The 17,369-nt window shown below is 46.2% G+C and overlaps 1 protein-coding gene across 1 annotated transcript in view; it reads left to right on the top strand.

The window, feature by feature from the left end:
* Positions 1 to 17,369, top strand: part of ITGA10 (integrin subunit alpha 10) — a 97,562-nt gene that overhangs the window by 42,866 nt on the left and 37,327 nt on the right. The window contains exons 5-10 of the mRNA XM_060253082.1: positions 2,213 to 2,327; positions 4,377 to 4,504; positions 8,579 to 8,727; positions 9,098 to 9,248; positions 10,885 to 11,050; positions 12,025 to 12,092. Coding sequence (XP_060109065.1) covers positions 2,213 to 2,327; positions 4,377 to 4,504; positions 8,579 to 8,727; positions 9,098 to 9,248; positions 10,885 to 11,050; positions 12,025 to 12,092 — 777 coding nt within the window. The remainder of the gene's footprint in view (positions 1 to 2,212; positions 2,328 to 4,376; positions 4,505 to 8,578; positions 8,728 to 9,097; positions 9,249 to 10,884; positions 11,051 to 12,024; positions 12,093 to 17,369) is intronic.

Raw genomic sequence — 17,369 nt, 5'->3', positions numbered from 1 at the left:
CCTTTGCTAGGACTAGCAACTTGCTAGATCTGGATGCAGAATTTTCCAGTCAACATCCCCCCCCCCTTTTAGTTGCAATAATCTTAGCATCATCCCAAGGTCTTACAAGGCAACTGCAGAAAAATTAGCATTGTAATAATTATGGGAGAATGTTGGTCGATAGCTCATGTCATGTTAGAGGACTTACTGCAGGCATTTTGGGGCAGTTATTTCACCTTGTGTTTAAAGCCCCTGTGACACTGTATTTGTACTATGGAGGGGTGGGACGTAGGTGTTACTATGGCAGATTTGCATTGGGGAGACTTGGGTGTGCTTTCCTACACATCTTTGAAGATCTGCAGTGTGTGGAAGGCTGTAGTTTATTTCATTGCGGATGCTTAGAAATTAGTCCCATAATGTGAAAAAATACATGCCTAGCCTCTTCCCAGACTGATTTGGGCTGCGAATATGTATGTGTGTGTGCATGTCACACATCAATCTGAGCTACATGGATAACTGTAGTTATTAAGAAATGTAACATAAAAGCAAATGTTTTGAAAATACATTGCTTTTTGATCAGTTGTCTTCAAATGTATCCAAGCCTTGCTGAGAATGTCTCTCCCCCACAGCCTGCACAGCAGTTGCCAAGAATTTGCCAACAAAATCTTCAGTCCCTTTTACAGAACTTTTGCCTTATTCCATTCAGGGTATGCATTTATCCAGGGCTTTTTTTGTAGGTGAGCAGGAACTCATTTGCATATTATGCCACAAACCCCCTAACACCAAGCCAGCCGAAACTGCATCTCTGTGCCCTCCTGCTCAAAAAAAGCCCTGCATTTATCTGTGTGTATAAGAGCCCTGTGGCGCAGAGTGATAAAGCTGCAGTACTGCAATCCTAAGCTCTGCTTATGACCTGAGTTTGATCCCCAGTGGAAGCTGGGTTTTCAGGTAGCCGGCTTGAGGTTGACTCAGCCTTCCATCCTTCCGAGGTCGGTAAAATGAGTACCCAGTTTGCTGGAGGGAAAGTGTAAATGACTGGCGAAGGCAATGGCAAACCACCCCGTTAAAAGTCTGCCGTGAAAACATTGTGAAAGCAACGTCACCCCAGAGTCAGAAATGACTGATGCTTGCACAGAGGACCTTTCCTTTCCTTATCTATGTGTATCCCACTTTTCTCCCCATTGGGACTCACAGCTGCTTGCAAGAAACTGAACAATGTGATTTAGACAAAGAAAAAAAATCTGTACAGCACAATATGGAAATATTTATAGTGGTTACAGTGTTGAGACCCAGGTTCAAATCTCCACTCTGCCGTGGAAGCTTGCTGGGTGACCTTGGGCCAGTCACACACTCAGCCTAATCTACCTCATAGGGTTGTTGTGAAGATAAAATAGAGGAGGGGAGGACAATGTTGTGAGCTGCTTTGGCTCCTCATTGTGATTCAATAAAGGCTTAGTACAAATTTCATTCAATTGCTACAGTTTGAATACAGTATATATGGGCAACACACTGCAAAAAGCAATAGGTGTTACCCTATGCATGGAATTCTTTCCAAAAAAATACGAAGAAAGCTTACCACAGTTTCACAACGATATCACTTTCTCAAAAGTCCCTCATAGGTTCAAAATGAATCCAAACGGTAATCTCTCTATTCCAAAGTGGCAGGGGTTTCTTCAGTCTTCTTCAGGGCTGTGTAATTCAACAATGGAACTATGTTTAACAAAAGAACTAAAGTCGAATATGTTTTGAAATGAATCTGAAACATTTAAAAACCACACTTACTCAAAGCCTTAAGATTCAATCTGACGAACAAAGTCCCTTCTTTACCAACTGCAACAACTTTCTAGTCAATTTCAGGTCAGCTGTGTGGTTCTAAGTTGTAACTGGCCTACAAACCACTTTTAAAGATTCAATAGCATCCCATTCACATCTGAAGCACATAAGGACATATTTACTGTATTCAAATTGGAGTAATCATTACACTGAATGAAACTTATACTAATTTTTTATTGAATCTTAGCAATAGTGCTTTTTTCTTTAATTTCTCTGGTTCACCGTGATTCCCTGGATTTATTTCTTTGGCTCCCCCTCAGGCAGAAAAGCAGGGTTTGATTATTTGAATAAATAACTAAATTGTTGCAGAAAAGGGACTTGACAGTAAAACTAGTTTCTGTTTCCAGTGTATCCAGGCTCTCTAACACGTCTCAGTTTGTTTTTGTTTTCCTTTTGGCAGGCATGTGCCCCACTGTGGTCTCAGGAATGTGGGACGTCCATGTTTAGTACTGGAATTTGCACCAGAATGGATGAAAACTTCCAGCCAATGGAAAACATTGCCCCCACAGCTCAAAGTAGGTCAGGTCTCCTACATAGTTTGATTTCTTGAATGATAGGTGCTGGTTATCCTCACCTAGAAACCCTCCTCTGGAATTCATGGAATGTCACGAATAGTTTCTTTAAAAAGCAGCGTGCCTTCTGCACATGTTCAGAGACTAACTTAAGCTGAGTTACACCATTCAAAGTCCACTGAAGTCACTCTTCTACATACATTCTAGGGCTGAAATCTTAGCATTTGACACAGTGGAGGTACCTAGATCTGCCACCTTCGGGTTGGAAAATTCCTGGAGATTTGAAGATGGAGCTGGGGAGGGTAGGGAGGGGAGGGATCTCACTGAGGTATATTGCAGTCCACCCTTCAAAGCAGCACTTCATATAGGGAAACTGATCTCTGTAGTCTGGAGGATAGTTATAACTCCAGGAGAATGGCAACCCTGATAAGTGCCATTGGACTAACGTTTTATTTTTGTACACTGTCACCCCTGGCCTGTGAGACTCTAACTCTTACCTAGCTTCTTCTCCACCCCTATCAGGCACTACTATCAGGCTGCCGCCCCCATTGTATGGCAATATGTATTAGCTTTCATGCTCTAGGAGACCTTGAAACTCTAGGAGTCCTTGATGTGCTTTGTCAGTTAAAGGTTTGTGTGTTTGTCAGTTAAAGGTTCGCAGTTGTGAACATGACAATCCCCAAAGCATGTGGCATAGAGTCCTCCCTTGACCTTCAGGTCCCTGCCTCATGATCAGCCATGATGGCCTGGAACACCACACAATTAACCCACATGAGGTGTATGGCCTTTGGGCTGTTAAACCCAAATAAACTTGACTGTTCCACATGAGGTCTGACTAAAGGACTGGAAAGCAGTAATGTGACTCTAGTATCATGTGCCAGTGAGTCAACTGACTGAACTGAGACCTCTTTAAACTGTAGGTGGGGGCTCACTTTGGATTCTGAGGAGGCTGAGGGCCTAAATAGATGTTACATTTTACTCATATTCTCCCCTCATGTCTACCTAAAAGACTTTCATCAGATGTGTGAGTTCCACGTTTGGAACTGAATTCTCATACTTTGGGATCCAACTCTTGGGGGGAATGGGTAGATGCCTTCTCCTCAGTGCTGTTTTCTTGATCTGGAATGGCCCATGGGAGGTGTTGTTCTCTCCACTGGTGAAACTTAAACATAGCAATCAATACATGTAAGTTTTCACAGACGGGAAAAAGTGGTTCTCTGGTACCATTTTACGTCAGAAGTATGGATGGCGCAAGGGGAAGGTATAAAACCCATTTTTCAATGAGCCACATCCTCAGTCCAAATTGGACCTCCATATGGTGGGAGCTGAGTTCTGAGCACAGAACTTGTGGTGCTTGTCTGATCAAAAGTCCTAAAGGCAAACCAGGGGAGGGAGGGAAATGTTACACACAGACTTTCTTGCTCTGAGACTCATCAGGGCCAAACTATACATTTGAGTTTTTAACCATTTGGGACTGGGTAACCTGGACCCAGCTTGTTAAAAATTCAAATGTGTAGTTTGGCCCTGAGGAGAGAGAACCTGCAAGTCTGCTGATCCAAATCTCAGCTCAGTCATAGGCAGCTTGAGGCATTTCACTCTCTGTGAAATGGAAACAATAATTCTGGCCTACCTTACCAAACTACAATGAAAATGTATGTGAAGTGCTTTGAAGACTTGAAAGCCTCACACAAATGCTTTGTGTTCTTTATCTTATTCACTGCAATTTTTGTCCCTCTAAGAAACTCAGGATAGCACACATAGTTCTCCCCATTTCTTATTTTTAGCCTCTTAGCAAGCTGGGAGATAGATAAGGCTGAGAGAGAATAACCACCCAAGGTCACCCAGTGAGTTGTCTGGCAAGTGAGAATTTGAACCTGGGTCTTCTCAGGGCCTCATTTGACTTACTAACCACTAGACTATACTGGCTGTCCATATTATTATATGGCTATTCCTGCCAGGCCCAGAATTTTGCAGAGAAAGATGCTTGGTCATCATAGTCCCCCATTTTCCTTCCTTGGTTTCACATTTTGCTCTTTTCCCCCCATCATGCAGGATGTTCAACCTACATGGATATTGTAATAGTTCTGGATGGATCCAACAGCATCTATCCTTGGTATGAGGTGCAGAATTTCCTTAGCAACATCCTTAGCAAATTTTTCATCGACCCTGAGCAGATCCAAGTGAGTTTTGTGTTTTCATTTTTTTTTAAATATTCCTACACAACATCACCTCCATGGGAGGAAGGTAGCAAACTTGAGATTGATAGTGGTGCTCAGGTCACCATTGGAACTGAGAGATTCAGAGGGAGAAGAATTCCACAATCTGGCAACAAGATGGTATGGTAGACTTCAAAATGGTGGGGGGCTGAAAGCCACCAGAAGATATCTGCCAGAGTTCACTTGCCCACATCCTCCGGATGCATCAGCCAAGGAAACAGTGAGACTCACCAGTGAGTTGGAAGATTTCCCTGACTCATGACGGAAGATTTGCTCAGTCAGGGCTGTGGGGAGAGAGCCATAGCTGAAGTCCAAATAAGATATGACCCAGGAGATATGTAATTGTAATCTCTCCCTCTGCTTTTTTTTAAAGGTTAAAAATATCCAGGGGGAAGGGGGAAAATCCACAGCAGGACTGCACCTTTAGGAAACGAGAGAGGGGGAAACAAAGAGCTACTATACAGTCATTTTAAATATGTTTTCCCTCCATTGGGTAGATAGGCAGTTACGTGCATCAGGAAAATGGTGCGGAGGAGAAGGTTAAAACCCTCTCCCCAGAACTGCACCTTTAAGCATTTGATAAATCATGAGTGATTGTAATCACATCTCTCCCAGATCACGTCTAGTTTGTCCTTACAGTGCTTAATGATGCATTACATTTTTTTCTGGATACATCTGTGTCCTGGGTTGCAGATGTGTTATAGGATTTTTGTGCTTCCCGGGTGCATAGAGGCCCATTTTAACAAGGCCTATAGCATGCAAAAAGGAGTGGCTTAAACTGCCTCCCTGTACTGTTAGTTGACCTGAAAAGGCCCCCAGGGAGCTGCTATTTGCCTTGTTGGGGGCTATTTGGATACTAATATGGGTTCACATCAGTTTCTTCAGTGGAACAGCAGAGGGGAGAGGGAAGGTTTGAGCCCCTTCTCCTCATGCACTCTGATCCCAGTCTAAACTGGGCCTTTACACCCTTGGGGAACACAGAGTTCGCAGAACACTAGTGACTCGACTCAGGGACCTACCTGGATAATACATAATATGTTGTGTCAGAGGGTAACTGAGTAGAAGAGGTAGATTCAAGTCCAGTAGCTCCTCAGTGGTGGTGGAATGCGCTGTCAAGTCACAGCTGACTCACAGTGGCCCCCTGAAGTTTTCAAGGCAAGAGACATTTCAGAGGTGGTTTGCCATTGCCTGCCTCTACGTCACAACCTTAGTATTCCTTGGGGGTCTCTCTCATCCAAATACTAGCCAGGGCTGGCTTTGCTTAGCTTCTGAGCTCTGACAGGATCAGGATGTCCAGGTCAGGGTGACACAACAAGATTTTGTGGTATAAAATTTTGAGAGTCAAAGTTCCCTTTGTCAGATACAAGTTGGAATGGAGATCTGAAAGCCTTCATATCCCAGTCAGAAAGTGAGAGGGGTATAATGTCCAGGTAGCCTTGACTCTGGCACCTCTTGTTTGAGAACTTGACCTCAGAGTGCCCATCACTGCTGCCTGGGTCAATGGGCTGCCTTTCCTAAATGCAGCGTCCCTTTGACTTGGTTTTAGCTCCCAATCCCTTGCACTAGCCCATTGGCAAGAGATGGGAAACCGCTTGACCCCGATTTCCTTTGCCACTGCTGGACTATCCCAGCATAGGCAGAGTTATGCTGAAAATCCCACCCTGCTGAAAACAGGAAGCTTAAAGAAAACAAGGAGAGGGAGGGAAAGGAACCTGGTTTTCTGTAGCTTCATTGTAAGAGGCAGCGACTTTCCACTGAGTCAGCATGTTTGAATGTTTAAAAAAAAAATCCACCCTTATGCGAAGCTAGAGAGGGGTTCATGGGGAAGCAGAAGGGATGGCATTTGCCCAAGCAAAATATACCTTTGCTACTGCCCGTTTAAAGCATTTAGCAGCTAATGGGGAAGAACAAACAGAAACCACTGCATTGACGGCTGATTCCTCCCAATCATACCAGCTCCCTGTAGCTAGCATTCATTACCCCTTAATTAATTACTGCCATTGAACTGGTTGTCTCTGGGGTTCCCTGCCATAAGTTCACGCCATAATAAATCTTATAGTGTGCCACAAAACTAATTTCTCTGGCACTGCCTCAGGCTTAGCATGGCTGCCCCTTTGAAAGTTGTGCCATGATGATGATGGAGAGGATGCTAATGCACCTGCAAAGTAGATTTGCCACAGTCCTGTGATAGGTATGATTATTAGCAGATGAGTAGATTTTACCAGTTCTGGTTCTTTGCTGTTCTGGGGTTTTGCCCTGAACGGCATTTCTTATTTAGTACTAGTTTAACTAGAAGGCATCCAACATTAATAAGAGGGCATCCTCACTTCCCTGAGTACATGGTTACACCATCTATTCATCCTGCCCTACAATGACCTATTAATTTACCATCTTGACTATTAGATTTTGGGCCAACATCTATGTTTTAATATGTAAAGTGTGCTCGCACCGCTTATCCTATATTTTGTCCTGTTGTGCTTGTTTGATTGTTTTGTTTTATTGTTGGATTTTAACTGTTTTGTTATGCCTGTAATCCGCCCTGATCCTGTCATGGAAAAGGGCGGAATATAAATCAAAACAATCAATCAAATAAATAAATAAATAAATAGAAGAATGTATAGTCTGCCACTAGTGTTCAGCCCCTTCAGTTATAGGGACCCCCTCTCCCTCCCAAGTTACCAGATTCCTGATTTATTCTGTTCCTACATATCAATACAGAGTTCTCTTCCTGCCGCTAAGAGAGAGCCAGTTTGGTGTAGTGGTTAAGTGTGTGGACTCTTATCTGGGAGATCCGGGTTTGATTCCCCATTCCTCCATTTGTAGCTGCTGGAATGGCCTTGGGTTAGCCATAGCTATTGCAGGAGTTGTCATTGAAAGGGCAGCTGCTGTGAGAGCCCTCTCAGTCCCACCCACCTCACAGGGTGTCTGTTGTGGGGGGAGAAGATATAGGAGATTGTAAGCCGCTCTGAGTCTCTGATCCAGAGAGAAGGGCGGTGTATAAATCTGTAATTCTTCTTCTTCTACTACTACTAAAGCACCCATAGCAATGTTCGAGTCCAGTGGCACCTTTAAGACCAACACAGTTTTATTCAAGGTAGTTTAGTTTAGTTTATTCAATTTATACCCTGCCCTCCCTGCCGAGGCAGTCTCAGGGCGGCTTACAACATTGGTCATATAGCAACATTGGTCATAGTAGCAACAAAAGATTAACACATTAGGTTAACATAAAGGTATAGGCTTTCACATGTATGCACTCTTCTTCAGATACAGTGAAGCAAGATGTCCTCAACCATTGCAAAGAGAGGGTGTGGGGGTTAGTTGGCAAGAAGGGCTAGTTAGAATCCAGATGCAGTAGTAACTGGAGTGATTATAGGTAAGAATGGATTTAAAGTGGTTGGTAAGATCTGTGAATAGGAATAAATTAGCATACAAATACAAGAGTTAACAAACAGATGTCAGAACTGAGTTTTTAGTCCCATGGCACCTCTGTTCTCACATCTGTTGCCACTGGACTCAGACTTTGTTCTACTGCTTCAGACCAGAACAGCTACCCACCCAATGCCCAAATGTCATAGATAAAAAACACTGCAAAAAATCACATCTCAATAATATTGTTTATGTGATTACCATAGATAATGGTGGCCTCTCATATATTCATGGCTTCTCTTATGTTCTTGTGGAATTCACTGCCAAAGGAGGTAGTGGCAGCTACAAGCATAAACAGCTTCAACAGGGTATTGGATAAACATATGGAGCAGAGGTCCATCAGTGGCTATTAGCCACAGTGTATTGTTGGAACTCTCTGTCTGGGGCAGTGATGCTCTGTATTCTTGGTGCTTGGGTGGGGGGGCACAGTGGGAGGGCTTCTAGTGTCCTGGCCCCACTGGTGGACCTCCTGATGGCACCTGTTTTTTTGGCCACTGTGTGACGGAGTGGATGGGCCATTGGCCTGATCCGACATCTGTTCTGTTCTTATGTTCATCCTGATGTAATTCATACTACTTAGCAGTTTCAAGCCTTGTTCTAATGTCTGTATAGGTTGGGGTTTTACAGTACAGTGAGGTCGCCATCCATGAATGGACACTCAAAGACTACCAAACAGCAGAAGAAGTCATCGAAGCAGCCAAAAACATTAGCCGGCAGGAAGGACTGGAAACTCGGACTGCTTCTGCAATCCACAAGGCCTGGTATGTGTGCCTTGGAGTTAGGGCTGGCAGCTTTGTGTTGGGAAACACCTGGAGATTTTGGGTGTGGAGCCTGAGGAAGGCAGTATTTGGGGAGGGGAAGGACTTCAGTGGGATCTAATGCCATAGAGTCCACCTTCCACAGCAGCCACTTTCTCCAGCTGAACTGATCTCTGTCACTAGGGGATCATTTGTAATGCCAAGAGATTTCCAGGTACTACCTGGAGGATTGGAATTTGGGGCAGAGGTCAAGTTCATGGGAGCATATCTTGCAGTTATCCGAGTTCCTGGTGTCAGGCAAGAAAGGCCATTCGAATAGCAAAACACCTCCCCCAAATGGTTTCCTCTCCTCCTTTCTTATTTCTGTCTTCAGCACAGAGGCCTTCAGCCCAGAAAGTGGTGGGAGAGAAGGAGCCACTAAGTTGATGATTGTGGTGACCGACGGAGAGTCCCATGATGGCGAAGAACTCCCCGATGCCCTGGAAGAGTGTGAGAAACGAAATGTAACCCGCTACGCCATTGCAGTGAGTGCTGGAACACCTGGAGGGTGCCATGTGCATTTGTGTCCACATCTGTGTGTGAATTGAAAGGTAGCAAGAGTGAAGACAGACATAATAGGAAGTATATCAGTTAATGAAGCATTGAGACTGCTTTTTTGCCATTCTAGGGCTGATTTCACACTAGGGCTTGTTCCGGTTGGAGAGCCCTTTTGTCCCCGGTGCGTCTTTTCATTTTCGCACAAGCTGCCACAGAGCTACAAGTTGGCACGCCACTCTCCCATGGCAAGCAGAAACCACTTGTAAGACAATCTTGCTTGAAGCGGGAAAGCGGTGCACCTCCATGCCAGGTTGTGTGAAAACCAAGAGAAGCGCCGGGATCAAAAGGGATCTCCACCCGGAACAAGCCTAGTGTGAAATCGGTCTAGGTTTGTATGTTTCCTGAGACTAACAGAAAACTGTATGAAATAAGAATGATACCATAAAGACTAACAAAATTTATTCCTGCATAGTCATGAGTTCAAGCTCACTTCTTCATCAGATGCATGGGCCAGTGCATAGACACAACACTCAGAACAGGGGAGAATACTTTCAAAAAAAAGGCTTGTACTGTTCTACAGAACGGGATTCAATTCAAAGAGTAAGCAGTTCGTTCAGAATGGGTGTGAGGTGCTCCCAACTTAGGTAGGTTAGATAGGCAAAGTTTTGCATCGTTTTGAGCCAGCTTGTCTTTGTAATACCCTCCCCTCCCCCCCATCTCAAAATAAAATCCAGCAGCAGTTAAAAGCATCAAAAACCCTATTGGCAAAAGTCACATGCTAGGCAGAAGCCAGTCTGGTATAGCGGTTAGTATGCTGAAATAGGATCAGTTTGTACTCATGGAATTAACCTGAACCATTTATGATTTTTTTCAACCTTGCTTGATGCACCCAATTAGGGTTGCCAACTCTGGACTGAGAAATTTCTGGAGATTTGGAGATGGAGCCTGAGAAGGCAGGGTTAGAGGAGGGGTCTCAGCAGGTTATAATGCCATAGAGTCCTCCCTGTAGAGCAGCCCTTTTCTCCAGAGGACCTGATCTCTGTAATCTGGAGATTTCCAGTCCCCAGCCTGGCTATTCTACATCCAATGTACGCAATCACCATATTGTGTGAATTGAACAATGAACGGATTTTTCATGTGCATACTACTTCCATCCACACAATTTAGCAGAAGAATAAAGTAGACTCTCAGCATATCATGGCTGTCACTTGCACCCAATATGTAGTTTACAGGCTGCCATATTACATGAATGTGACCTCTGCAAAGGCCTTAATACAGCTATCTTAGACAGATGTATAAATCATCATTGTCAAAAATGTTTGGACTAAAAAAACACACAATATATTTTCCTAATTTTCTTCCCGACCTACATTTCTAATTAATAATAGCTGGATTGGGGGCTGGTTTAAAGAAAAAAAGAGTTGAAGTACATCTTTAAAAGTCTTTTATAGCTTGCTGACTTATATAGCTTGCTGATTACTCTTTGAATTTAATCTCGTTCTGTAGAACAGTAGAAGGCTCTCCCCCTTTTTGTAGCATTCTCCCCTGTCCTGAGTGTTGTGTATATGCACAATAAGCACTTCTGACGGTGGGAAATCCACATGCTGGATATCTTTTTCTCAGGTGTTGGGGCATTACATCCGGCGGCAGAAAGATCCTGACTCCTTCATCAACGAAATTAAGTATATCGCCAGCGATCCTGATGAGAAGTATTTCTTCAACGTGACCGATGAAGCAGCCCTAAATGATATCGTGGATGCTTTGGGGGACAGGATTTTTAGCCTGGAAGGTACTGGAGGAATGGGAACATTCAGATCTAAGTGGGAGGGGAGAGTGAGATTTGAGTCCCCATGATTTACAAAGGTTAAATAAAAATGGCCCATGTGAAAATTCTAAGTGTGCCTACTATGGCTGCTACTTACAGTTTCCCGGTTGTCATATGTCAATATCTTCATGCCCTATATAAATGTGGGGCTGAGAGCCAATGGGCAACAATCTTTTGTCATCATGACCTTCATAGTATCCTACTTCTTCATCTTGTTTTTTAAATTATCCTTTACAATTTTATTCCAGTCTTCCTCCAAGGAGGAAGAGCTGTGGTGGCTCAGTGACAGAGCATCTGCTTAGCATGCAGAAGGTCCCAGGTTCAATCCCCAGCAACTCCAGTAAGGATCAGGCAGTAGGTGAGGTGAAACACCTCTGCCTGAAATACTGATCAGACTCAGAATAAGGCAGCTTTGTGTGTTCATAATGTGATGCATGATCCCTTATTCCCTTTTATCCTCTCAATAAGTCTGTGAGGATGATTAGCCTGGGAGAGACTGGCCCATGGTCACTCTCCCTCAAGATTACCTGGTTCCATGACCAAGCAGGGATTTGAAGCTTCATCTTCCCAGTCCTAGGCTGACACTATAACCACTAGGCAACAGTAATTCTCCTGCATTTTAAAGCATGTTTTAGTATAATTTTTTCACTCTGACCAAAATTATCATAGAATCATTCTTTTATCTGGTTTATTAGCACACAGGGGTGGAATTCTAGCAGGAGCTCCTTTGCATATTTGGCCACACACCCCTGATGTAGCCAATCCTCCAAGAGCTTACAAAAAAGAGCCTTGTAAGCTCTTGGAGGATTGGCTACAACAGGGGTGTGTGGCCTAATATGCAAAGAAGCTCCTGCTAGAATTCCACCCCTGTTAGGATATATTAAGATTATGCTAAGCATGGTTATAAACATTAACTGAGTGTCACTTCCCCCACGCAGGGACTCGTGAATATAGCTCTTTTGAGCTGGAAATGTCTCAGATCGGCTTCTCCATGCATCTTCTAGAGGTAAATGAGCTGGCAATGGAAGTGCAACCAGAGTCAGCTCCTAAGACCACTGGGTTTAAAAATTTGTGAGTGCTATTTGCAATTGCATTGTAAGGCTCTAATTCTGAAAACACCTTGTAGTGGAACCGGCCCGATTCTGCCTTCAGGCCCGGTCCCGTCAGCTCCCTATTGAGTCGCCAACTCCTGGAGGGAGCTATTTCTCCTCCTGCCCCTTGGGCGCGCTGCCACCACCTGCTCAGTCCCGGGGTTCTGATTGAGAGGAACAGGACTCCCAATCCCCCTCTCCAGCTGTGAGGCCCGGCCTCAAGGTCCTCTGCCACCCTGCACTTGGGTTTCACAGAGACCTCAGCACTTCTTTGGGGCACCCCTGGAGGATTGGCACCTTATCCAACTGCATGCCTTCCCCCTTCCCCGGGGCCCCCTTCTTAACACAGCGCGGTCTGGGGATCTATGTGATACAGAGTTTGACTGCCAGCATTTAAACAATAAAAATATATTTATTCAAAAAGAGAAACAGATAGGAAAAGAAAAACAAAACAAAAACAGTTGCGTTTAAAAGGTTAGCACAGCACCGCACAACACAGCAAACAGCATGACAAAGGAAAGGTGTTTATAAACGCTTTCTACTGTCCCTGGTCTACACTTGTCCTGTCTTGAGAATTACTTACTTAGTCTGCCTGCCTGGGCCCCCCCCGGCAGGAGCCTCCATTGCTCACCACATGCTTGCTCGAGCCCCAGTTCAAATCTGGCTTCTCTTCCTGCCTAACACATGCAAGGAACAACAGCACTTCCTGCCTCTCTAGGAGATTTTCCCCCTAGCGTTGTTGGTTTGGCTCTGGAAGGGAGGGGGGGAGTGAGGGGAAGGCTACAAAGCCTGCTGAGGGATTTACTGACCCCTGCCAAATGAAGCACCACCACTGACTAAAATGGCGTTTCTCCACACTTCCCCCTCCTTAAATTCTGAGCCGGAGGGGTTGCCTCCTACAGAGGTGACCCCATAGCAGAATCCAACCAAACAAGGAGAAACCCATTAACCAAAACATTACACAAACATTCAGGTATTTCTCCAATAATACACAAAGTCCAGCACCCTAGGTGCCCATGTCCCTTCTGGACAACAAGTCGCATTGCTGCATTCAGAAGGAATGTCCAGTCTAAGATGTACTCCTCCATCTCCCAGGACCACCTCTGGAGTTTGGTGCTCTCCCTTCGTTGCTGCTGTTGCTGGGGTGAGTGGCCCATCCAAGGAGCAAATTCCTGGCCCCACATATGAGGTTGGAAACTGCCCAGTTCCCACAAAGTTGCTTCTTTATCCCTCATTGGTGGAATGTTCCCCCTGTCCACTCTGTCCTCCCAGAAAACCACCTCTGGGGCTCCAAACAATTGCTGTCCCAGCTTCTTTTTGTCTCCTTCCTTCCTACCTATAGGCAACACCATGGACCTCGCAGAGAATGGCTGTGGTATATTCACCTGCACCACTTTAACTGCCTTTCCCGTTTTCTCCATAGCCACCACATAAGTAGCATCGTCCAGGTCATCCACAATCATATGGGGTCCCTCCCATTCCACTTTCCATTCACCAGTATGAAGGGGCAGGAAATCCATCACCCTATCCCCTGTCTCAGCTTCTGAGAACTCCACTTTCTGGTCCCTTGCCACCTCACACAGTGGATCCAGCCTAGGGTCACTTTGAACCTCAGACAGGAACATTTCTGGCTCCCCCAGACTTCCTATCATCTGTTCCTTCAAGCCACCCCTAGTCCCACTGTTTCCAGAACACTCAGCCAAAGTTTGATCTGGGTTCTCCGCCCCCTCAGTTGCTTTTTCAGTGTCAGCCAACTGAGCTCCTCCCTGCCTGGAAGGCTCCACAGCATCCTGCTGCCCTTGCGGAAATTGGCACCCCTCTTCCCATTGGGCACACCCTCCTGCAGGGCTTGAGACAGGCTGGTCCTCCCCCTCCCTGGTTGGTGGTGAGGTGGCTTCCCTAAAGTTGCCTTCCTCCCCCCACCTTCCCCTGAGGGTTTGGCTTGGGTTCTCAGTCCCCTCGGTTGGTTTTTCAGCACTACCAAACTGACCCCCCTCTTGCCTGGAAGGTCCCACAGCTTCCCGCTGCCCTTGCGGAAATTGGCACCCCTCTTCCCATTGGGCACGCCCTCCTGCAGGGCTTGAGACAGGCTGGTCCTCCCCCTCCCTGGTTGGTGGTGAGGTGGCTTCCCTAAAGTTGCCTTCCTCCCCCACCTTCCCCTGAGGGTTTGGCTTGGGTTCTCAGTCCCCTCGGTTGGTGTTTCAGCACTACCCAACTGACCCCCTTCCTGCCTGGAAGGTTCCACAGCTTCCCAGGATTCCTGTCTGCCCTGCTTCAAGACGACCTGTCTTGAGAGCGTCTCGGACGATCCCACTTCCTGATCCACAGCTACTTGGTGAACCGGTTCCAACCTAAGGCCGCTCCGGACCCCCTTCTGGAACCGCTCCCGTCCCCCCAAGCCTTCAGCTATGTGCTCCTCTGAGCCCACATTAGCCTTGCTGCTCTCAGAACCTCCTGTGAAATCTCCACTCTCCACCTTGGTCTCTTCAGCATGCACATCCTTTATGCTAGACAGGTTCCTTTCCTTGCTAGGAACATCGACAGCCTCTTGCTGCACTTGGGGAAAGCTACACCCCTCTTCCCCTTGGGAACACCCTACTCCAGGGCTTGAGATAGGCTGGTCCTCCCCCTCCTGGGTGACTGCCCTCTCTTCGTCCTCAGTAACCTGGGTTATTTCCCCCTCCCTGGTTGGTGGTGAGGTGGCTTCCCTAAAGTTGCCTTCCTCCTCCCACTTTCCTCTGAGGGTTTGGCTGCGGGTTACAGCATTGATAGAGTACTGGCCAACCAACAAATCCCGGCCCAATAACACTGGAACTGTTTGTTCCTTCATTACCCCACATTCAGAATAGGATTTACCTTCTTGTGGAGCCAAACCCCTGAACTGCTTTCGGGAGTGGTCTGGCCCCAGTTTAAACCTTTTAAACACAGTGGCTTTATAGGCCGCAAAAGTTATCCCCCCATCTTCCATAGGCATGCTGTGATAGATGGCTGAAAGCTCTCCAGTCAGGTTGCTACAGAGGTAAGACATATAGTCCTCCTCTGCAATCCCCCACTGTTTGGCTGCCCTCTCAAAGTTGGAGAGGTATATGGAGGGGTCTTCTCCCTCTTGGTACACTGCAAAGTCCTTGGGGGTGACTTGGATCTCTTTGCTTAGTTCAGCTTCCAGACGTAGCACCTCAAGCTCATGGCGACGTTGCTCCTCCTGCTCCCGTCTGCGGATATCAGCTTGTCTCAGCTCCCTCTCTCTTTCCTCCTGTCTGCGGATCTCAGCTCGTCTCAGCTCCCTCTCTCTTTGTCTTTCCTCTCTCTCTCGTTCCTCCTGTCTGCGCTCTTGGTATGCCTTGGTACGTATTCTTGCCAGTTCCAACTGTAGCTGCAAGGTTGCTTCTGACTGGGTGGGGGACACTTTTGCAAGTGCCCCTGCATGCTGATGATACTCCAAAAGGAGGTCTTTCATATCTACTACAGTCATGTTGTCACACTCCAGCTTGTGCTTTGCACACTCTTCCTGGAGCTGTGGCTTTGTCATCTTCAGGATTTCCCGCATCTTAGCACGCTCCATCCTAACTAGCTAAACTTTCCCTACTCCAGTTGACCCGAAAATAAAACAAAACCGCCGTTGCTTCCTCTGGGTGCTTGCACGTATCAAAAAACAAAAATGCCTGGCCAATCAAGTTCTCTGTTTGTTCTTATCCCACCGCTGCCACCAAGTGTAGCGGAACCGGCCCGATTCTGCCTTCAGGCCCGGTCCCGTCAGCAGTAAGCCTTGTTAAATAACATTTTATTTACTTTAGAGCAGACCTCCTTAGGACACTGCTAATCTGCAAACTGGAGAAAGTGGACTGAAAGTTGGTGGGAGTGAGGATAGCAGATGATTCTACTGAAATTACCATGTGACCATCCAAGCTCTGTCACCCTCTAGCTTGACCAAGCAGTAAAACTGTGTGAATGGAGGGATGGGAATATATGGATGACAGCAGTATGAGTTCTTGATTACTTGTGTTGGTTTACAGGGTGTAAAGCTAATGAGATACAATATGAGACACGGGTGAGATAGGGAAAACGCTACCTCTCATCCCAGATCTCAGAGTCTGCATGGAACAGGCAGGTTTAACACCCCCTACAATAATATCCTTGGGTGTTCCCTCTTTACTTTCTCCCAAGGGATTGGTGCTCTTCATGAGGAATGCGAAAACATAGTTGGGGAATGTTTTAGGATATCCTGTACCTGCTTTGGGAGGGACAGCATCATAAGAGCAAAGCGGCTATTCTTTCTGTGCTTCCTTCTCTGATTGCACTGGGACAGTAGAGATAACAAGAACACAGTTCATCCCATGAAGTCCAAAGGGAATCAGGGAGGGTTTTCTCCAAGAGGTCGTTCAGGATGGCTATGTCTTGGCCCACAGAAGTGGGTGTGGCTGGAGACCTCACCTGCTTCAGGATCCTCCCCCTTCCTGCCCCTACTCACCACCTGCCCTTCACAGTTGAGAGCATCTACACTAATCATTCTGTGGTCAGTTGCTGTTCTTACACAAGCCCCCAATAATGTGATGGAACTGAAAAACAGCCATGGAAACTGGAAGGCAGGGTTTTTATGTGGTAGCACCCAGGGCTTTTTTTGTAGCAGGAGCTCCTTTGCATATTAGGCCACACACCCCTGATCCTCCCGGAGCTTACAGTAGGCCCAGTACTAAGAGTCCTGTAAGCTCTTGGAAGAGTGGCTACATCAAGGGGGTGTGGCCTAATATGCAAAGGAGTTCCTACTACAAAAAAAGTCCTGGTTGCACTTCTTATTTCACCGCTTGCATGCAAGAGGTGTGGGCTGGAGTTCTCCTGGAATTACAAGCGATTTCCAGACTACAAGTTCCCCTAGAGAAAATGAAAGCCGGGGCGGGGGGAGGGGTTTTGACTCTATGGCATCACTTCCCTGCTTCCGTCCCCCTGCCAAACTGCCCCCTCCCTCCCCAGGCTGAACCCCCAAATCTTCAGGCATTTCCCAATCCAGAGTTGGCAATTTTGAGAAAGAACCCTGCAAATATCAACCAGGGTCCTTCACCTTGTGGTGAGATTTCCCACTTAATAGAATGACTGAGTTGAACCTACCCTTTGTTTATAAGATCCCGGAAGCAAGCTTTTGAACGAGAGAGGACTCTTCTTTGTGTTGCATGGTTTGGCTACTGATCCGTTGCTTC

This window comes from Heteronotia binoei, chromosome 1 (assembly GCF_032191835.1).
Source record: "Heteronotia binoei isolate CCM8104 ecotype False Entrance Well chromosome 1, APGP_CSIRO_Hbin_v1, whole genome shotgun sequence".
NCBI lineage: Eukaryota > Metazoa > Chordata > Lepidosauria > Squamata > Gekkonidae > Heteronotia > Heteronotia binoei.
The sequence above is the reverse complement of the archived record's forward strand: the minus strand, read 5'-3'. Positions and strand labels throughout refer to the sequence as shown.